The 23,554-nt window shown below is 37.2% G+C and overlaps 1 protein-coding gene across 1 annotated transcript in view; it reads left to right on the top strand.

Moving 5' to 3' along the window:
* Positions 1–23,554, top strand: part of LOC133046424 (sperm flagellar protein 2-like) — a 189,072-nt gene that overhangs the window by 6,352 nt on the left and 159,166 nt on the right. Inside the window, exons 2-6 of the mRNA XM_061129237.1 lie at positions 4,244–4,346; positions 12,598–12,850; positions 15,078–15,218; positions 16,964–17,028; positions 19,773–19,959. Of these exons, the coding sequence (XP_060985220.1) occupies positions 4,244–4,346; positions 12,598–12,850; positions 15,078–15,218; positions 16,964–17,028; positions 19,773–19,959 (749 nt within the window). The remainder of the gene's footprint in view (positions 1–4,243; positions 4,347–12,597; positions 12,851–15,077; positions 15,219–16,963; positions 17,029–19,772; positions 19,960–23,554) is intronic.

Here is a 23,554-nt window from a genome sequence, read left to right as displayed (position 1 = left end):
TCTCATTTAATCAATTATCTCATTTAATTAAACCAGCTGTCAGGAAGTAGAACCCATCACTGTCCCTCTTTTAAAGAGAAGAAACTGGGGCTGTGTAACTATCCAAAGTACAGGGTCTTATAAATGGTCCAAGAGTCAAACCAGAGAATATTTCTCTCTTCAGAGCCTGTGCTGACTGCATTGCCATCTGGAATGTAGAAGGCTTATCTTCTTTTGTCTTTTCTCCAGCTGGCTCAAGTGAAAAGCACATAGATCCTTTGTCCTCCGTCCCAGATAATTCACAAAAGCTCACATTAAAGCTTTCTGCACTTGAAAGCTTTAGTGAATGGGATCAGACCTGTGGCTTGGAAGACTGGAGGTGTGGCTGAGTTATTATGGAACAACATTTTTCCACATGTAGATCATTTCCAATCTCAGGGAGAAGATTGTTACTGAGCTCCTATGGTTCATTTCTTTCTCACATTCTTCATTGTTCTTTATCCTGGAGTCAATCCACCTTTTCTTTCCCCTAGGTAATTCCAGTCATGAGTGCAAATTAACTTACAGAGGTGGCCATCATTAACTGTGGTATTCTGAAACATTTACTGGGAAGGGAAATTTGATAAACCAAAAATAAAAAAATCTTTCCTTTGTGTTTTCTTTTTTTCCTTACTGTTTTTCTCCCTTCACCTCTCTCCATTTCTCTTTCTCTCTCTGGCTTCTTATCTTCCTTCTCATACTTTTTATTCTACATATTCCTGAATTATCTGCTTTTTCTTCATCTAATTTCTTGCACGTATTCTTTTTTCTCTCCATTTTTTTCCTATGTGTTTTCCCTTTGTTGTTTTTTCTGCTTCCTATAGCTTTCCTCTGATTGTTTTCTTCTGTGTCCCTGTAGCACAGGAAAAAAATAAATAAATAAAAGAAAAACTTTAAGTGTCTAATGCACACAGAGCTGCAAACATGTTTTCAAACTTATTTATAGTAACCTACTTAACAGTGAAATAGTGTGTTTGCTATTCTTCTTTGACCTTTGTAGCCAAAATGCCTCTATTTTATCCATATCAGAATTGTCTTATTAAGAAGTCCTGCCATTTCAAAGGAAGTAGATTATGATTTTATTTTTCTCCTGACCTTTTTGTAGCTATGAGTTTGCTACAGACCATTTACCTGATAAGTTGGATGTGATGGACTAGGATACAGTTATTCCCCAGTTATTCATAGGTTAGCTTTCAGGTCTTTGGTCAACAGGAACAACAGGCAAAAATGCAAAATCCAGAGAGAGTGGGAGAATGAGATCACCAGATATAGCAGCAGCTCCTGAATGCAAAGTAATAGTCTTTAGATTTTTAGTAGGACTCTGTAGTCTGACAATGACTGTATGTCCAATGGCACTTCAGAAAACCAAGAATAGGGACAGGCTAGGGGGAGAAAAAAGGGAAAGAAGCCAAACAGAGAAAGCAACAGACAGAAGAGGTGCAAGGCACAGCCAGAGCAGCCCAGATGGCACAGCAAGGACAGTGGTGGCAGCTGAAATGCAGCGCACAGCTTTGGAGGTCAGCAGTGGTGGGTCCTGAGGGAAGGAGAAAGCAACAGTGATTCAGCGGGAGGACAAGGCGCACCTCTGCCTTTAGGGGCAGAAGGAGCTCTTTGGATTTCAGTTGCTGCAAAGACCACTGGTGTATGATGCTGGAAAAGGAAAGGAATATTAGTTGCACAGTCGTGTCTGACTCTCTGCGATCCCATGGACAGTAGCCAGCCAGGTCCTGTGTCCATGGAATTCTCCAGGCAAGAGTACTGGAGTGGGTTGCCATTCCCTTCTCCAGGGAATCTTCCTGACCCAGGGATCGAACCTGAGTCTCCTGCATTGCAGGCAGATTCTTTACCAACTGAGCTACTAGGAAAGCCCCATGATGCTGGAAGGCAGAGTCGATAGATTCTAGTGCTAGATAGTTTAGGGGCTCAACCTGAGTAAACAGAATCAATGAGGATTGTTGACATCTTTTTAAGCTACTTTATATTGATTTAACCTAAGAACTGGGATATTATTAAAGTATAAAATACTCTGAGAGCAGATACTAGGGAAGCTTTGGGCAGAATTGTGGGCTGGTGTCAGATATGCAGGAGCCTTATGATGATGTAAAGTCTTCTGAGTAAGGTCTCCCCTCACCTCCCTGCAATTACACACCAAGCACCAGCTCTACGAATTGTGAAATCATTCTCACGTCATTTGCAGTTAGCCACCTTGTTAATAATCAAATAGATAAAAGATGATAATTCTGTATGAACAAGTTTGTGATGCTGTGATAGTTCAGTTCAGTTCAGTCGCTCAGTCGTGTCCAACTGTTTGCGACCCCGTGAATCGCAGCACGCCAGGCCTCCTGTCCATCACCAACTCGGAGTTTACCCAAACTCATGTCCATCGAGTCGGTGATGCCATACAGCCATCTCATCCTCCATCATCCCCTTCTCCTCCTGCCCTCAGTCTTTCCCAGCATCAGGGTCTTTTCCAGTGAGTCAGATCTTTGCATGAGGTGGCCAATGTATTGGAGTTTCAGCTTCAGCATCAGTCCTTCCAATGAACACCCAGGACTGATCTCCTTTAGGATGGACTGGTTGGATCTCCTTGCAGTCCAAGGGACTCTCAAGAGTCTTCTCCAACACCACAGTTCAAAAGCATCAATTCTTCAGCACTCAGCTTTCTTCACAGTCCAACTCTCACATCCATACATGACCGCTGGAAAAACCATAGCCTTGACTAGATGGACCTTTGTTGGCAAAGTAACGTCCTGCTTTTTAATATGCTATCTAGGTTGGTCATAACTTTCCTTCTAAGGTGGTACTGTGATAATATATAACATTTTATAGATATTTAGTATTGCAGTTTCCTACAGAACTGTGATAGAAACACACTGAAGATTTTTGGAGGATTTTGAAATCCTTTGAGAGATGATGACTTAGTCTTATGATAATGTATTATGTATCAACTTCGAATATCATTCTTGAATACCATGTAAACCTATATCCTTCATAAGAAAAATATAAATGACCCCAAACTAAGGACATTTATAAAGAAAGAAAATTCTATTTTACACTTAATTTTTTCCCCTGCACTCATCATACTTTGTGGCAGGCATAGTACCAAGAAATTCTCATATATTGCCTCTAATCTTTAAAATAACTCACCAAGATAGATATAGATAGGATGGGGCAGAAATTCAGGAAGGTTAAGCAGCTTGTCAGAGGTTGCACAGCTAGTAAAAGGCAGAGACAAGATTTCAGCATAGATACCTCTAGCTCCAAAACCTGTCTTCCTCTGGGCCATCTCCATCATTGTACCAGACACCAACTACACTGGAGTAAACCACAGAACCACCAACGTAAATCTTTATAATATAGTTTTCAAAATTTTTTTCTTTATTTAATTTGGGCTATACTGGATCTTCATTGCTTCACAGGCTTTTCTCTGGCTGTGGTGAGCTGGGGCTACTCTAGTTGTGGTATGCAGGCATCTCATTGCAGTGGCTTCTCTTATTGCAGAATACAGGCTCTAGGACACACAGGCTTCAGTAGTTGAGGCCCATGGGCTCAGTAGTTGCAGCTCCCAGGCTCTGGAGCATGAGCTCAGTACTTGTGGCTTATGGGCTTAGTTGCTCTGAGATATGTGGGCTTCCTGGATTAGGGATCGAATCCGTGTCTCCTGCATTGGCTGGTGGATTCTTTACCCTGAGGCACCAGGGAAGCCCAAGGAAAATCTTGATTATGTTCAGTAGGCTTTATTTAAGAAGGTGCAGATGATTTTTGTAAAATTTCCATTGCATAAAAGTTAAAATTAAGTTGAGGTTTAAAGAAGTTGGATTGTACCTCACTTGGTCAAGAATATGAAATCATCCACAGGTTGTATTGATAATGAAGTATTAGAGTATAATTTTATAAAATATACTGAAGATTTGTTTTTAGATCTAAGGTTATATATTTTGTTGGTTGTGTTTTGTTTGGTTTGATCAAAAGTTGTCTTTTCTTTCCAAATATCATATGTTATCAAGTACTGATCCACATTTATTCAGGGATACTTATAAGATACCTACTGTTAAAATTCAGTATTTTCATCTGATTATTAAAAGATATATATTTAGAAATATTTTGATGGCATTCTGAGTTCAGGTTAAATTATGGGATTTTATTCTGTATGTACATACTGAAATATACAAGCTCTGTGTAAAGCATTATATTTACTTTTTTATCTTTGTGTTTTAAAATTCAGGTCCCAAGTCATTTGCAAAGGCATTTTCCAGTGGCTATCTAATTGGAGAAGTTTTGCACAAGTTTGCACTTCAGGATGATTTTGCAGACTTTTCAGAAAGCAGGTTAGTGAGATTATTCTTTATTTTTAAAAAGGTCAATTCCTTTGGCCTTTGGATGTATTTAGCTTCCAAAGTTAACATTAAAGAATCATTTATCACAAGATTCCTTCCAAACCTAAACCAGGCAAACGCACCATCGATATGAAAATTGCTGCTTCCTCACATATACATACGTCATTTTCCCAGGAGTACAAAGGAGAGAAAGTGACAGGCTGTTGCAAGACCTCATCTCTAGATGGGCTGCATTTTAATGTCTTCCGTAATCCTACACTCCTGCGTTTAATCAGATTTGGGAAACTTTTGCTCCTCATTTCTCCAAAAGTTCTTTCTCCCCATTTCTTTTCATCTCTCTTCTCTTTTTGGGACTCCTATTACGTGTGTGTTGGTGTACTTGACAGTATCCCACAGGTCTCAGGAACTTTGTTGATTTTTAAAACTAAACTTTTTATTTTAGAACAATTTTAGGTTTACAGAAAAGTTGCAAAGATAGTACAGAGTTTCCATGCTGTTCACATCCAGTTTTCCCTACTGTTGTCATCTTACATTGGTATGGTACATTTTGTACCAAAGATTTGTTATAATTCTTATCTAATGTCTTTTTTGTTCCAATATCTTATCAGGATATCATTTTCTCAGACTTTCCTTTTTTTGATAATCTTTACAGTTTAAAAAAATTAAAAACTGGTCAAGTATTTTGATACTGTTCCTCAGTTGGAATTAGTCTGAAATTTTCTCTCATGAGTAGAATGAGTTTATGTGTTTTGGGAGTCTGTTCATTTTTCTTCATTCTTTTTCCCTTTTTGTTACCCCTGTGAGTAGTTTCAATTGATATATCTTTGAGTTTACTGCTTCTTTCTTCTGCCAACTCAAATGTCCTATTGAGCTGTTTTAGTGACTTTTTACATCTCAGTTATTATACTTTTTAATTTTAGAATTCCACTTGGTTATTTTTATAATTTCTATCTCCTTATTGATATTCTATTTTTGTTGAGATGTTGTTCTCATACTTTCTTTTATACTTTAAAAAAAATTAATTATTTTAGTTTTTAACACTTACAATAGCCAACTTAAGGTCTTTGTCTAATAAATTAAACATCTGGGCTTCCTCAGAGAATTTCTACTGACCTTTTCCCCCTAGGTAGGGACAGTATTTCCTATTTCTCTATGTGTCTCATAATTGTTGAAAACAGACATCTAGAATAATACAATGAGGTAACTCAGATTGTTCCACCTTCCCAGGCTTTGTTGTTGTTCCTGTTTGTTGTTGCTCTGCTGCTACTTTTTGTCTGTTTAATGACTCTCTTGGACTAATTTTGGAAAATCTGTATTCCCTGTTGTGTATAGCACCTGAAGACTCTGCTTGGTTAGCTTAGTGAACAGAGCCCAGCAAATAAATGGAGATATTTTAAAATATCTTGAACTGATAAATCTTCCTTGGCTGAGATGCTGAGTTTGTTGAGGTATATCTTCAGTGCTTTCACAGTTTACAACTCTTCCTTAGCCTCTACTTCCTGCTTGTACGGAGCTTAAGGTCAGCCAAAAGTGAGAGATATGGGCCTCCTCCTGTCTTTCCTGGGTATCCAAACATTCCTACACATGCATATGGTCCTCTCGATCCCCAGGAATGCATCAGAGCTTCCCAAAGTTCCCAGTGGATATTTCATTCTTTTTTTTTTTTTTTTTGATATTTCATTCTTATATCCCTTTTAAGTTTTTGGGCAGCTCTTGCTTGCACCAGTGGTATTACTGCCTTAGATGGTGGTGGTGGTTCAGTCACTAGGTTGTATCCGACTCTTTGCGAGCCCATGGACTGTCTGCCAGGTTCCTCTGTCCATGGGATTCTCCAGGCAAGAATACTGGAGCAGGTTGCCATTTTGAAAACCCTATTCCCAGGGTATTAGTAAAAAGTCATCAGTGGCAACTGTTTAAGATCACAGCTACCTAAAGCAGTGATTGAGCTCTAAATTATGTTAAATAATGACAGTGTTCTGAGGATAGGACTTCTTGAGGAGTTCCAAACCTGTCTGTCCTCTCAGATGGCTGTTAGGCTGCTGATTTTTACTGCAAGGCTCCTGATTTTCAAGAGCTGGGAAGAAGGAAATGGGAATAGGGCAAGTTAAAATGACTAAAAGCTCTCTGTTCTTACTGAGATTAAGGATTTTTTTCTTGAATACATTTTATTTATATTGTTACAAGCCTTTGGCTAATCACTAGAGTTACAAAGAAGTTAATTTTTATAAATTTTGTCAGTTTCATTATTGTCTTTTTGGAGGAATAGATTTTTGGAGGTCCTTACTCTGCCATTCATGACATCCTGCTCAATATCCATAGTGGTTTAACCTGATATTTCCCACTCAAGTATTTCTTAGTTTTTGGTTCCTTTGGATGGTATATCTCCATTGAGCATTACCTACATTGCAAGAGTTCAAGGAAAAGAAGTCTAGTACCTCCATTCTAAAAGTGAGTTATTCTTTCACAATCCAGATTATGCTAGTTGTGCAGGTAATAATAGTATAATTCAAGAGAAGCCATGGATTGTAAATATATTTTTATACCAAGTTATCCTCTTTTGCTAATTCCTGACAATTTCTTAAGCTTCTAGGATACTAGGTAACATTCTAATGCATATCCTACTCCCCATGTCTCACATCTCTTCCTCAAGAGCAGGGTATACACTGTCCTTCTCTGCTTAGCCCAAGCTGCCTCCTCTGCTTGATCTTCTAGCCCTGTGCCCACTCTGCTTCTACCTAAATCTCCTCCCTTCCAATAGAAGCAAGGATCAGCCTCTAAGGTATAAGATTTCCAGGGTAAGTAAGTCAGTGTACATGCCCTTCTTTTCTCTTTTTTGCTTTCTCATGAGTTCTCATGTGCACAGATTGATTTGTGATGATCTCCATGTAACCAGGTTTCCAATCCATTTTTGGTGTCATTGCTTATTATCCCTTCATGAAAGTTTAAAACTTGTCTTGTACAGTTACTTGTTATAACATCGGTCACTTTGTTGTCAGTTTCTTTGTTTGTATCTCTTTCAGTTGCACGTTGTACCTTCAGAGGATTTTGTAGTTGTACTGAGTTATTTTTCTTTGCATCCCCAGGGCTATCATGGGCCTGGCACATGTTTAGCTTTCAGTAAATGTTTTCTGAATTAATGAATGGCTGCATATTCTGATAAGTCCTGCATTAAGCCCCTTGTCTGAACTTCTTCATAGGCATATAGAACTCTACACCCACATCTTTAGGTGTGGTTTCCCCCATCAGCTTAAAAAGCTTTAGGTATTCCAGTTTCTCTTTCTCAAGGCTTCTATTACAAAATGCTTCCCTTGTGACCCTCATCCACCCTTTCCAGTCATATTTTCTACTAGTCTGTAGCTCTAACATAAGCTACTTTGGTCCACAAATATGTCATGTGTTTTTGTTATGCCTTGAACCTTTGTATATTATTCTTTGTTCACTTTCACCCTGAGAAACTCTTATTCATCCTTAAGATCCAGCTAAAAATCCACCCTTTTCTAAACTCTTTGTTTTCTCCCCAGCAGATTTAATTTCCTTTTACTCTTTGCTTTTTTCTGTTTGTTTCAACAACACTTCAGACATCCCTTTTTTTATTACTTTAAGTTATATTTTTTTATTTACATGTCAGTTCTTATCAGAGTTACTACCACCTGAAGGAGCCCAAACCATATATGATGAGTGAATATATGAATGTTTGTGCCTTAACTACTTTGCAAAGATGTTCAAAGTTGCAGAGTATGTTTATTCTTTGTGCTCCAGGCATTGTCCCTGACCCACTGCAGGCACACCATCATGTTTCTCTATTTGAATAAAAATGACTGACTTCAGAAAGTGTATCTGGTTCTGAATTAGATATGGAATACTTAAAAGAACCATATTAATCAGATCATGCATGCAGTATTTCATGTGTACTGAGTTGGCTCTTGTTAGCAAGACCATGGAAGGCCTTTGCATGAAATAGAAACAGGGACCCACACGGATGGAAGTAATCATAAAGACACAGGTCTTAGTGAATAGGAAAGCCCTTGTGCAAACAGGTCTTAGTGAATAGGAAAGCCTTTGTGCAAAGAACAAAAAGCCCCATTTTGGATGAAGCTGCCTCATGCCAAGGTCCTGTGCTTGGCAAGCTGAGCCCAGGGTAGATTTCACACCTTTGTCCTGCCTCTGCATAGGTATGTGCCCTGAGTATCATCCTGTGTTGCAGCCCTGCCCTTCATTCACTGCAAAGGATGAACTTTCTGTTTCACTGAGCATCATCACATTTTTAACATGGGGAGATGGACCTATTTGTCTTAACAACCAAATACTATCAGCCTTTAGTTCCTAGGACAACCCACTGTTTTTCTAGGGCATATGATATTCTAAAGAAGACAAGAATCAGTAAATCCATGCATATGAGCTTTCTATTAGCATATTCAGTGGGGAAAAGGACCCTTCTTTGTAAAGCCTAGTTTTTAAACAGCTGTCTAGTGCCAGAGCTCATGATTTGGGGATTTTTGTGTAATATTTTTAGTTTCTTTAGTCTAAAATGTAAACAGTAAACTAAATCTGCATTGCACATAACTTGAAGTTAACTTGCTTTGGGAATTACTTCATCCTAAGAATAATTCATCTAACTCTGAAAGAATTCTGTTTTAGGATATCTGTAGTCCAACTCAGAGGGTGACAAATGAGCAGATTAGTTAAAAAAATAAAAAGTAAAGGAGCATGGATATCCCTATTCTAATGACCTTTTGAGTTGTATTCCCTCACAAGACAGCAAGGAGGTAATCCCTTGGCAGATAAGGACTGCAGGTAGAAAGGGAGAAGGCTTTTCCCAGAACACATTCCTTATCCCCTCAAGGGTCATCATTTACATCATATGCTCTGTCTCCAGAGCAAAAATGTCCCAGTGGCTTCTCTCAGTTTAAAAACAACTGTTGATTATCATGGTATACTGACTGAGCATATATTATAATAAGAGTGGGCTTCCATCCATTTACATGCCAGTTATATTCCCAAAATTTTGGTTGGATATTTAGAATATATATTATTAAAAGCTTCCAGAAAGAAGTACTATTATACCTGGACACTTCAGCCAGACCATAAAAGCTATTTGGAAGCCTACCGTGTCACTGAACCCTAGTGTTAACAGGCTACACTGCATTCTGGAGGTTGTGTAAAACAAGTAAGAGGAAGGGTAGTGTGCTTTACTTTCACTGGGCACAGGGCTAAATTTTGATAAAGTTTGCAAATGAATAGTGTTTGCTTTTGGATTTTCCCTCCCAAATTATGGTGCCTCTGACCTCTGAAGCCTAAGGTTATGTTGCAGGCAAAACCTCGGAAAGTTGTCCCTCGGGCCATATCTTTGCAAATAAATGTAGTAGAGAAAACATACAAACTCCGAAGATGAGAAGGACATGAAAAGATGAACTGTGTTGAAAGATCAAAAGTGTGTGTCAGGTGCCCATCCAAGGAATGTGGACACAAGTCATTGACCTGACCATCCTCTTTCACAATCAAGACTCTTCAAAACATGGTCTATGTAGCACCCTAATCATTTTAGGCCAATGCTTGTTATCTCAAACTGTAGGTCATTTGTGGGGGAACAAATTGCAACACTGGACATGACATGAGAAGACCTAAAAAAATGTTTTACTTTTGTGGTTGATAAGATTGCCTTGTAGCATTCCTTATCTCTTCTCATTCCCTCTAAGATCTGTTTATCTTTTATCTATTTAAAATACTTTATTCAAAGTTTGGCCAATGTGGCATGCCATGCTAAGTATACTTGACCAAATATAGGAAATAGGACACTGAGTTACACCGCATGACTGGAAAAGGAATTCAGTGTCTTCTGTCAATATGTTTGTTGCTTTGGCCTTCATATGACACTGACTTCTTTATTTATATAAATCATTCCTTTATTTTCCCAACCCCACCTCCCTTGCAGTTAGTAGGCACTTTTAGGCTAGATTTTTAGAAGATTGACAAATACCCCAAAAGTGCATACATATTTTGTGTATATGCATGGATGTGTGTTTTCTTCTCTGGGGAAAAGGTTTCATAGCTCTCATCAGATTTCCAAAGGATAGTATATGTGATTAAAAAAAAAAGTTTAGAATCACTGCTTGAGAGCTATCTCTTGAGAAATAATATACTAGAAACAGTATGACAGTATATAAAGTATGTGTTAAGTGCTATTTACAATAGCTAGGACATGCAAGCAACCTATATGTCTGTTGACAGATAAATGGATAAATAAGTTGTGATACATACATATAATGGAATATTACTCAGCTATAGAAAGGAATGCATTTGAGTCGATTCTAATGAGGTGGATGAACCTAGAGCCTGTTATACAAAACAGTGGTTTAGTTGCTAAGTTGTGTCCGACTCCTGAGATCCCTTGGACTGTAGCCCGCCAGGCTCCTCTGTCCATGGTATTCTCCAAGCAAGAATACTGGAGTGGCTTGCTAGTTCCTTCACCAGGGATACAAAGTGAAGTAAGGCAGAAATAGAAAGGCAAATATCATATATTAATGCATATATATGGAATCTAGACCTGGAGAAGGGAATGGAAGCCTACTCCAATATTCTTGCCTGGAGAGTTCCATGGACAGAGAAGCCTGGCGGCCTACAGTCCATGAGGTCGCAAAGAGTTGGACATAACTGAGCAACTAACAGACACACACACACACCCACACACCTGCGCACGCACAGAATCTAGAAAGATATGATGAACCTATCTACAGAGCAGCAATGGAGATGCAGACATAGAGAACACTTTTGGACATAGTGGGGGAGAGAGAAGGTGGGATAATCTGAAACAGTAGCATTGAAGTATATACATTACCATATGTAAAGTGGATAGCCAGTAAGAATTTGCTGTATTACACAGGGAACCCAAAGTCGGTGCTCTGTGACAGCCTAGAGGGCGGGGATACAGAGGGAGGTGGGAGGGAGGTTTTAGAGGGAAAGGACATATGTATACCTATGGCTGATTCTTGTTAATGTATGGCAGATACCATCACAATATTGTGAAGTTATTATCCTTCAATTAAAAATAAAATAAAATTTAAAAACTTTAAGTGCTAAGTGATCTCTTTCAGTTTCTGAAAATTCAACAGAGGTCATTGTATCTTCCCCAAATAGTTTTATAGTCTGAAATGAAGTTATTGAGTGAGTAACCCTATAATATTAGAAATTCTGCCAACTCCCTCTGTAAGGTATCCTCTTTTTTCAGGGAGAAGATGGGACTTTGACTTATAAGTATAGTCAGTATATTTTTTTCCATCAAAGAATGTCACTGATGTTTGAAAGTTAAGTAAAGAGAAAATAGGCCAGTGGATAAAATTGACATTTGTATCCAGTTTGAACATAAGAGAGGCACAAAAGTTGAAAATGCATCTAACATCTTTTTGCTTTTATTCTGCTGCTATATTCATAGGCTTATTGATGGCCCTTGGTCATTTGAGACCTTTATTGCAACAGTTGCATCAGTTTATCACTACTTATTATACCTGTTTTCCTGCTATGAACTGCTAAAGGGCAGGGTGTCTTATTCATCTTTGTAAGACCTTAATAATTTTATAAACATTTATTAAATAAATAAGTTACTGGTATAGTTGAGAGAGTAAATTAATAATGAATTAATGAGTTCTTCTAAAATGTGAGCCTCATTTGATAATAGATGATTCAACAATACATATACTTTAGAAAGTCTTTAGTGATTTTTGAAGAAGTGAAGTGAAGAAGTGAAGAAGTAATGATCTCATGACTCATCTAGTTGTATGGCTAATATTGATTAGCTATTTCTGACACTGCCTGAGAAGATAATGGTGAGAGTCATCACTTTCAGTCATCACTGAAAATAAGGTTATTTTCAGGTTATACCAATTAAAGAAATGGATATTTAAAGTGCAGTTTTGTCTTCTGAGTAAAATATTTTTCAAAACTATAGTTAAGTTTTTCCATTTTGAAGAAGGCATTTAGATATGTTTTTGTACTGACTTCCTGTAGAAATTCTAGTATCTAAGTAGCAGAGTGTATGAAATTAATGAGTTTTAGTTTAGCCATTCAAGAGAAATAAATGCATGGAGCTAGGGCAATAGACAAAATCTCAACTTGTCTAGAGGATTAAGTGGTTTTTGCGAGGACTGATACATTTAAAAGAACATGGTATTTGGTTATGAAAATCCTCTGATATTTGTTGTTTGCCTTTAGTTCAATGTCTTATTATGTGAAATATTTTAATGCCTAGGATTTCAAGTGCCAAACTTAACAATTTTTCTCGCTTGGAGCCCACCCTTCACCTGTTGGGTGTGCAATTTGATCAGAATGTGGCCCACAATATCATCACAGAGAAGCCTGGGGCTGCAACGAAACTCTTATATCAGCTGTACATTGCTCTCCAGAGGAAAAAGAAAGGTGTTCAGACTGGAGTGGAAATGCCAACCGTACAGCCCCTGATGAGCACAAAAGTTCAAAACATGAAAAGCGAGGCTTTTAGAGATGTAAGTATATAAAGAAAAATTATAAACATATCAGAATATAAAAGCTTGCTGAAAAGACACGGCAATGATGTTGCATTTTCAAAGAAGACCCTTAGAGCATGTATATCCCTGATTATGTTATTGGCCCTATTCAGGTTTTATCTTTTCTTTCCATTTATTCATTTTTGATGCCTCCCTCCATCCTCTCCACTAAGCTCCAGTAACTTATCAAATTCTGTTTGTTCCTAATTCCTTGCGCTTCTTAGGCCTGCTCTTTTTCTTCTATACCCCTGTCGAATCCACTCAGATCTCCTGCTGCAACCTATGAATGAATCTCTGCTCTTCAGGCTTGTCTCCTAAAGTTTAATCAACTGCTAGGAGAATCTGCCCTCAATTGCACTTTTGTTGGCTTCTTCTTCTCAGAAACCTGCTATTCTACAAATACGTTGTGTTGTGTTAGTTGCTCAGTTGTGTCCAACTCTTTGCAACCCCATGGACTGTAGCCTGCCAAGCTCTTCTGTCTGTAGAATTCTCCAGGCAAGAATACTGGAGTGGGTTGCCATTTCCTTCTCCAGAGGAGCTTCTCGACCCAGGGATTGAACCTGGATCTCCTGCATTGCAGGCAGATTCTTTACCATCTGAGCCACCCAGGAAGCTACTCTACAAATATCTTATCCCCTGATTTGACTAGCATTTAAATTTTTTCACTAAACACTGTCAACCTTTTGGTATCTTTTCATAACCCTCCGCATTGTCTTTCTTCTGTTATTACACTGGCAGCCTGTTATTGAATAGGACTCATTTATTTCTGCTCTTCCCTCTGTCCTACCCAAGCTCACCATTCTCCTCTCTCCTCTTCCCCTAAACTTCCCTCCATCTACTCTGCAACCTTCCCAGTACACATAGACTCTTTCTGGGGAACTCCTAGGGCACAGATAATTCTCGCTCTTTGGTGTTAACCACTTCTTGCTGATTTTATTGACTTTCATTATTTACCTGTCATATGACCTTACAAGAGTTTTAGTTCCTCCAATTCGAAAAATTTGCCTAGTACAATGCTTTGAACATTGAAAATACTCATTAAATGTCCTTTGATTATTATTTTTAATTGAAATATAGTTGCTTTACACTGCTGTGTCAGTCTCTGCTGTCCAGCCAGTGAATCAGCCACACGTATAAATATCTCCCCTCTTTTTTGGATTCCCTTCCCATTTAGATCACCACAAAGCACCAAGTAGCATTCTGTGTGCTATACAGTAGGTTCATAGTAGTGTACATGTGTCAACTGCAGTCTCTCAATTCATTCATATGTTGGTTCTCAACGTCCATGTGTCTATTTCTGCCTTGCAAATAAGATCATCTTACCATTTTTCGAGATTCCACATATATGCATTAATACATAACATTTTTTTTCCTTCTGACTTACTTCACTCTGTATGACAGTCTCCAGGTCCATCTAAGTCTCTGCAGATGACCCAATTTTGTTCTTTTTTATGACTGAATAATATTTCATTGTATATATTGATACATAACACATCTTCTTTATCCATTCCTTTGTTGATGGACATTTTGGTTGCTTCCATGTACTGGCTATTGTAAATAGTGCTGCAATGAACATTGGAGTGCATGGTTTTCTCTGGGTACATGCCCAGTAGTAGGATTGCTGCATCATATGGTAGTCCTATTTTAGTATTTTAAGGAACCTCCATTTTGTTCTCCATAGTAGGTGTACCAATTTACATTCCCACCAACTGTGTAAGAAGGTTTCCTTTTCTCCACACCCTTTCCAGCATTTATTGTTTTAAGACTTTTTGGTTATGGCCCTTCTGACTGTTGTGAGGTGATACTTCATTGTAGTTTTGATCTGCGTTTCTCTAATAATTAGTGATGTTGGGAGCCCTCCAGATACCATGATTAGGCAGGTCATGAAGGTGGAACTGGGAAAGAATTACATTCATTTTTTGTATTGGGGATGCCTTTATTAGCCTTTCAGTATCACCACCCATAATGAAAATAGACACATTCAATCTGCATAATTTAGGGACTCCCAAACTGTGTTTCAATATTATACTTTTCAAAATTAGTTATATTGATACTTCCTTCCTAATATTACCTAGTCCCTAAGTTAATGCTGAGTTTAGAAAATTAGAATGGAAAATTTACATATCTGTGTACCTGTGAGTGTATTACATTGCGTATTATTCTGATAAACTGAATAACTAAACTTATATATATATGGAATATTTAGCAACGCTTGAGCAGAAGACGACAAAATGAAATCATGGCCAAAATCCAAGCAGCTATCATACAGATTCCTAAACCTGCATCAGATCGTACTCTGAAAACACTTGACACCCAAAAGTTAATGAAAAAGAAAAAAGAGGCAGAGGTAAGTGATAGTCCTTTAACATTGTGTTGTGTTTATCTTAATGAAAGGATGATCTTTCCCTAAGAGAGAAACTTCCCTGAACTTCCTACTTCCTTTTCAAATTACCTCTGGCATTGTCCCTTCTCATTTAAAACACATGCACTGCATGCATGTCCAATCCATTTTATTCCATTATTTGTTTAGAAAAGAGAATATAGCTTTAGGATATCGATGACAAACTGCTGTTAAATGAGAATACCTGTGTGGACTCTTGTGTGGTGGACTCTGTGATCACGAGCAAACTGTGCCAGGGTGGGTGCTGTTGTGATGGGTCATGACACCCATGCATACAACAGGGGCCAGTCTAGGTACCCAAAATACCATCTATGTGCCATTCCTACTATTTGCTTTTCCCCGATACTTCCTCCCCATGTTGCACTGTCTTTCTATGAATCCTAGAAATGTTAAGCAATTTGCTTGCTCTCATTATATTTAAATTTAAGATATACTATTGATAAATATATCATATTACTTAACACTTATCAGTCATTCCTATAGGATACGATCTCATTATATTTCACAGGGGAGCAATACTATCTGTGCATTTTGATACTAATTCCTGGAATCTACACTTCATGCCGCTATGATTGTTAGTGATATTCTCCTCTTTAACTTAAGAAAACAGCTACCATTTATTCATCATCTGCTGTATGTCAGGCTGTGGGTTGGGCATTTCACATTGTCTTTAATTTGTAAACAACTTGCTAAGTAGGGTATTGCTTTCCCAGTTTTTTGGATAAGGAAACAGGCTCAGAAAATGGACATGTTTTACCCAAGTTCACAATGCTGATAAAGCAGATTGGCAGGTCACTCTGATATCTAAATCCATTGCATTTTATTTTAATTCACACTTAATTTTTAATATTAAAATTCTATAGTTAGAGTCTAAAAATATTACCAAGAGAGGCTTTTTTCTGACCCCATTTTAGTAAAAATATTCAGGATGGGGAATACGTGTACACGCATGGTGGATTCATGTCAATGTATGGCAAAACCACTACAATATTGTAAAGTAATTAGCCTCCAATTAAAATAAATAAATTTATATAAAAAAATTTAATTCTTCTGTTTCCTTGAGTTGATTAAAGTTTATGAAAAAGGATTTGCAGTAGGCTGATCAGCTAAAATTAATTTTCCAACAGCAAATTAATAGTATATATAAGAGTGCACAAGAAATGTTTAAAACACCCAAGATAATTTTTGAAGAAATATTTATATCCAAAAAATGCTTCAGTTCAGTTCAGTTCAGTTCAGTTGCTCAGTCGTGTCTGACTCTGCAACCCCATGAACCGCAGCCCGCCAGGCCTCCCTGTCCATCACCAACTCCCAGAGTTATTCTCATTTAAAATAATTGTAATCGCTTCTTGGCCTTTTGGCTAAGATCAAGTGTAAAATAATTGTAATTAAAAATGCACATCCTAACTTTTTTATAATATTTTTTCTTATTAAATGTCTTTTGATGTACTTTTAGAGCTAGCATTGTGAACTGAATTATTCAGATTAGGCAATTTTCACCTTCTTTTAGGTACCTTTAGCCTACACTGAAAGTAACAAATTGGAATAGAAGAATATTCTAGAATATTTAGAAATCCTAACTAGCTTGAATTATTAATACATATCACTTTTGCAAATTTGAATGAAAGTGATAAATGAGAAAGTTTCAATATATTTAGAGGTAAAAAATTGATGATGAATTTTCTTTAAAGGATGTGGCCAATGAAATTAAGAAGTTTGAAGCATTAATAAAAAAGGATCTCCAGGCAAAAGAAAGGTGAGATAAAATTATTTTAATAATCAAAAATTTGATTTTTCTTTTAAAAAGTTCATTTTACTTTAACTTTTGAATATTTAGAAACAGTTTGCCAGAAACAGCTATTCCAAGGATGTTTTCACTTTGTAGAGTCTCATTGAGAGAGTATATTAAGGAAGATAAATGAGAAAATTCAGATTTAGTTGTTCATTAACAATTTTGTAAATATCAAGAAGGTAAGTGGCTATTATGATTTGTGAGGTTAATTTTTTTTTCTATGCTATACTTATCACACATACTATTTAAACATTCACTAACATTTTTTCAAGTTACTATTCATTTACATTTGTCACTGTACTGCCTTTATTAGACTCTAATTGCTCTCCCCTTGCATCCTCAGCATTTAGCACAGGGACCAGCAATAAAGGACTGCTGAATAAGTGTTGACTAACTGTCACTAAAAGAGTTCAGTGGGTTCTTTACAGAAAGCTCCTGGTTAATGGGCTTCTTTTGCCTAAAGATAGAGATCATCTCCCCTTTTGTTTCCTATCAGGGGTCACTGACTCCTAGAAAACAATTAATGAGGGACTACACATATAGAAGCAGCTTGAATTCTTCTGCATTTTTTCGTGGAAACTATCCAAAGTCTACTCATTTACATTTTATAGAATAGGAAATAAATCTCTGTTAAGGAAGAAAAAATACTTCATATTAATGTTCCATATTAATATTTCTGAGGAAAGGGAATAGAATCAAATGAAGTGGAATAAGATTAAGCTGGAAGAAGAAATGGTGAGGAAGTCAGGTGTGAATGGAAATGAAGCAGAATGAAGAATGTATGTGTTAACTGCCTTTCCTCCTTCCTTCTGTGGAAACTCCTGATGCGCCCTACTCTAAGCCTTGCTCATGTTTATCTGTGCTTCCCTGATGCCTAAAATAACCTCAGCCCAAGCCTACTCTCCCCTGCAGCGGCCACCTGAACCCTACCACTCTCTCCCTGACCTTCCTCTGATGGACCCCCAGATAAAAAATGCTGGGAGACACTGGCCTAGGGCAAACTTTAAAAGAAACAAAAAAGTTATGGTACAATATTGCCTTTCTTAACCCGTGTTATTGACCACTACTTCTTTAGTTCATTCTGAATCCTTAGCTTAGAATCAAACATGTTCTGGACTCATCCAGAAATTTCACATTACTTGATGGCAGAAGGCACTAAAATCATCTTTTAAGGTGACCTAAGTTTAGGAACAATTTCTGCAGCTGCCCCTTTCAAAGCCTGCTCCCAAAGCACTTTCTCATGGATGTCATTTCAAAGTCTGCCGTTTCTTTTGTGAAAGGATGAAATGAATGCTCAGTGAGAGCAATGCAAGAACAACCATTGCTGCTTTTCCCCCACGTATACTATTTCTTTATTTTTTAAGACAAATAGTAAATGCCACCCCCTCTTATTGTTCTTTGTTTCTTTTCTGAGGCTGTTGGCTGCTGTAATTTGACATTTGGATTCACAGATTTACGTTACTTTCCTTCTAACAACTGCTTTTTAAAATATGTACACACACACACATGAATTTGGCCAAGGTTCCTATCACTAATAATCACACTCATACAATTATTAACTCTATGGAGGCTTGGCAAACAAACAGATATAAAGTAAACATAATTATTGCCCTCAAGAAACCCGTATCTCATAAAATGAATATTTATTCAAGAAAATATCATGTAACTTTCTTCAGGCCTTGATTGGCGTAACACAGAAGATGGGTGTATGTATGGATGGTTGGATAGACTGATTGATGAACAAAGGAGAATCAATATCTTAAGTATATTGATAGCAGCCAATGTTGAGAGAGACCTATTAACCCATGCTCAATGTAAGGCAGATTCTTTTAAATGTCACATTTAAGTGAAAATATAATAAGAATTTTGATGAAGGATCTAAAAAAATTATGCTACCTTTCCATACATTAATATTAATTTCATAAATTAATAGTCATAAATATTAATTATACTGAACTTAGTAAATAGAGTTAAAATTTGTCTTCGATCTTCCTGAGGCTTTGCTAGCTACATAATTTCTGCTGAATGACTCTCAGTTGACAGAATACAGTCAAAGGTTGAGCACCTGCCAATAAAATAACCAGAATTTCAGTGTGTAGTTTTTTTAAATTGTATTATACTTGTGTAGTGCTTCTTAGCATATAATTTGAAATTTAGCAAACATCATCTACATGTCAGTACTGTGAGGCACAGGTACAGAGAAAAGTAAAATAGTATACTTTTCTTCTATGCTCAGAGTTCAGCCGGAAGCAGCAAATATAGAAATAATGAACTATAATAAAATATGATCTGTGCTATAAATATGTGATTATTAAGTAGAACTAATTATAATTTAAGAATTTTGATTCAACTATGTAAATGGGTTTGATCTTTGATTTAATAAAACTGTGTATACTCAGATTAGGAAAGAACATGTGTGATTATTATTTTGTTAAACATGAAATTAACTGCTTTCATAAAAACACTTCAGTCTATATGAGAATTGATGACTGTTTAATCCCTGAATACCATAATAATGTTTCCCTGTCTTTTGAATAACATTATAAGTTATATTTTAACTGAACACTGAAGTTCTAATGTTTGCTTTAATGCTTGTATTAATAAATGAACAGAGCACCCAAGGGTGCTGAAGTCTTCCCCTGTAGTCACAAGTAGCGGTGGGTGATTGAGTTGTATTTTAAAATCTAAATAAAAACTATTGTCCTTAGTGCATCCAAGACATCTCTAGATACAGCAGGCCAGACAACCACTGATTTGTTAAACACTTATTCAGATGATGACTACATTAAAAAAATCCAAAAGCGCCTTGAAGAAGATGCTTTTGCACGAGAGCAAAGGGAGAAAAGACGGCGGCGACTCTTAATGGATCAGTTAATAGCTCATGAAGCCCAAGAGGTACGATGTTTAGTTGTTGATTGAATAAAAGTGCTTGAAATTTTTACAAAATACAGTCTTTTATACACTCTTATGTGTATCTTCTGTATGTATTATGCACTACTCTGAATCAGTGTTTCATCTTCACACCATGATAGCAAATACACTCAGGAAAAAAACTACATAAAACACCAAAAAATCTAAAATCTGGTGATGCTTATACAACATTGTGAATTTGCTTAATTGTACACTGAACTGTACACTTGAAAGTGGTTGAAATGGTAAATTTTATATAATAAAAAAATACTGACAAAATAGGAATCTAAAAGTTATGGCAACCATGTATATCTATTGTTACTTATAGAAGAAAAAGGGAACTTTTTATCCTAGGTTTTAGTTCAGTTCAGTTCAGTCGCTCAGTCCTGTCCAACTCTTTGTGACCCCATGAACCACAGCATGCCAGGCCTCCCTGTCCATCACCAACTCCCGGAGTCGACCCAAATCCACATCCATTGAGTCGGTGATGCCATCCAACCATCTCATCCTCTGTCGTTCCCTTCTCCTCCTGCCTTCAATCTTTCCCAGCATCAGGGTCTTTTCCAATGAGTCAACTCTTCACATCAGGTGGCCAAAGTATTGGAGTTTCAGCTTCAACATCAGTCCTTCCCATGAACACCCAGGACTGATCTCCTTTGGGATGGACTGGTTGGATCTCCTTGAAGTCCAAGGGACTCTCAAGAGTCTTCTCCAACACCACACTTCAAAAGCATCAATTTTTCCATGCTCAGCTTTCTTTATAGTCCAACTCTCACATCCATACATGACCGCTGGAAAAACCATAGCCTTGACTAGACAGACCTTTGTTGGCAAAGTAATGTCTCTGCTTTTTAATATGCTATCTAGGTTGGTCATAACTTTCCTTCCAAGGAGTAAGCGTCTTTTAATTTCATGGCTGCAATCACCATCTGCAGTGATTTTGGAGCCCAGAAAAATAAAGTCAGCCACTGTTTCCACTGTTTCCCCATCTATTTGCCATGAAGTGATGGGACCGGATGCCATGATCTTAGTTTTCTGAATGTTCAGTTTTAAGCCAACTTTTTCACTCTCCTCTTTCACTTTCATCAAGGGGCTCTTTAGTTCTTCTTCACTTTCTGCCATAAGGGTGGTGTCATCTGCATATCTGAGGTTACTGAGGTATAATTGACAAATAAAAATTGTATATATTTAAAGTATATAATTGATGTTTTGATATATGTATGCATTGTGAAATGATTAGCATAATCAAACTAATTAGCACACCCATCACCTTAACAACAAAAAAAATAAGTTACCATTTTTGTGTGTGTTTGGTGAAAATACTTAAGATCTACTTTTTTAAGTTCAACTTTTTTAGATTCCACATTTAGTAAGATTATGTAATATTTGTCTCTCTTATGTCTGGCTTATTTTTCTTGGCATAATGGTCTCCAGGTTCAAACATATTATCACAAATGATAAGATTTTCTTTTTTTTTTTTTAAGATTGATCATATTCTGTATATGCATGCATGTGCACTAAGTCGCTTCATTCGTGTCTGGCTCTTTGTGACCCTCTGGACCATAGCCCACAGTGGGTTGTCATGTCCTCCACCAGGGGATCTTCCCAACCTAGGGATTGAATCCACATGTCTTATGCCTCCTGCATTGGCAGGCAGGTTTTTTACCACTAGCACCACCTGAAAAGCTCATTCTAGATATAAATATATACATATATTTATGTGTGTATATATATAATATTTATATATATAAAGAAAATGTGAGATGCATATATATATTCACTTAAGTGTCCATTCATCTACCAATGGACACTTAGATTGTTTCTGTGTCATGGCCATTGTCAATAGTGCTGCAGTGAACGTAGGGTTGCAAACATCTCTTTGAGATACTGATTTCATTTCCTTTCATTTCCATTGGATATATACCCAGAAGTAGGATTTCTGAGTCATATGGTCATGCTATTTTTAGTTTTTAAAGGAAGCAGTATACTATTTTCCATAGTGGCTGTACCAGTTTACATTCCCACCAACAGTTTACAAAGGGTTCCATTTTCACCACATCCTTGCCAACACTTTTTATCTCATTTTTGTTTTATGTTTCTTGAGAATAGCTATTCTAACAGAAATTCGCAACAATACCCAGTTGTGGATGTGACTGGTGATGGAAGTAAAGTCTGATGTTGTGAAGAACAATATTGCATAGGAACCTGGAATGTTAGGTCCATAAATCAAGATACATTAGAAGTGTTCAAGCAAGAGATAGCAAGAGTGAACATTGACATTTCAAGAATCAGTGAACTCAAATGGACTGGAATGGACGAATTTAATACACATGACCATTATATCTACTACTGTGGGCAAGAATCCCCTAGAAGAAATGGAGTAACCCTCATAGTCAGAAAAAGAGTCTGAAATACAGTACTTGGATGCAAACTCAAAAATGACAGCATGATCTCTGTTCGTTTCCAAGGCAAACCATTCAACATCACAGTAATGCAAATCTATGCCCCAACCAGAAGAAGCTGAAGTTGAACAGTTCTATGAAGACCTACAAGACCTTCTAGAACTAACACCCAAAAAAGATGTCCTTTTCATCATGGGGGAATGGAATGCCAAAGTAGGAAGTCAAGAGATAACTAGAGTAACAGGTAAAATTGGCCTTGGAGTACATAATGAAGCAGGGCAAAGGATAAAAGAGTTTTGCCAAGGGAAAGCACTGGTCATAGCAAACACCCGCTTCCAACAACACAAGGGAAGACTCTACACATGGACATCGCCAGATCTTCAATACCAAAATCAGATTGATTATATTCTTTGCAGCCAAAAATTGAGAAGCTCTATAGAGTCAGTAAAACAAGGCCAGGAGCTGACTGGTTCAGATCATGAACTCCTTATTGGCAAGTTCAGACTTAAATTGAAGAAAGTAGGGAAAATCACTAGGTCATTCAAGTATGGCCTAAATCAAATTCCTTATGATTATATAGTGAAAGTGACAGATAGATTCAAGGGGTTAGGTCTGATAGAGTGCCTGAAGAACTATGGACAGAGGTTCATGACACTGTACAGGAGACAGTGATCAAGACCATCCCCCAAAAAAAGAAATGCAAAAAGGCAAAATAGTTGTCTGAGGATGCCTTACAAATAGCTGAAAAAAGAAGAGAAACTAAAGGCAAAGAAGGAAAGGAAAGATATATCCATTTGAATGCAGTGTTCCAAAGAGTAGAAAGGAGAGATAAGAAAGCCTTCCTAAGTGATCAATACAAATAAATAGAGGAAAACAATAGAATGGGAAAGACTAGAGATCCCTTCAAGAAAATTAGAGATACCAAGGGACTGTTTCATGCAGAGATGGGCACAATAAAGGACAGAAATGGTATGAACCTAGCAAAAGCAGAACATATTAGGAAGAGGTGGCAACAATACACAGAAGAACTGTACAAAAAAGAAGTTCATGACCCAGATAACCACTATCATGTGATCACTCACCTAGAGCCAGACATCCTGGAATGTGAAGTCAAGTGGGCCTTAGGAAACATGACTACGAACAAAGCTGGTGGAGGTGATGGCATTCCAGTTGAGCTA

Source organism: Dama dama, chromosome 25 (genome assembly GCF_033118175.1).
Source record: "Dama dama isolate Ldn47 chromosome 25, ASM3311817v1, whole genome shotgun sequence".
Lineage (NCBI taxonomy): Eukaryota > Metazoa > Chordata > Mammalia > Artiodactyla > Cervidae > Dama > Dama dama.
The sequence above is the reverse complement of the archived record's forward strand: the minus strand, read 5'-3'. Positions and strand labels throughout refer to the sequence as shown.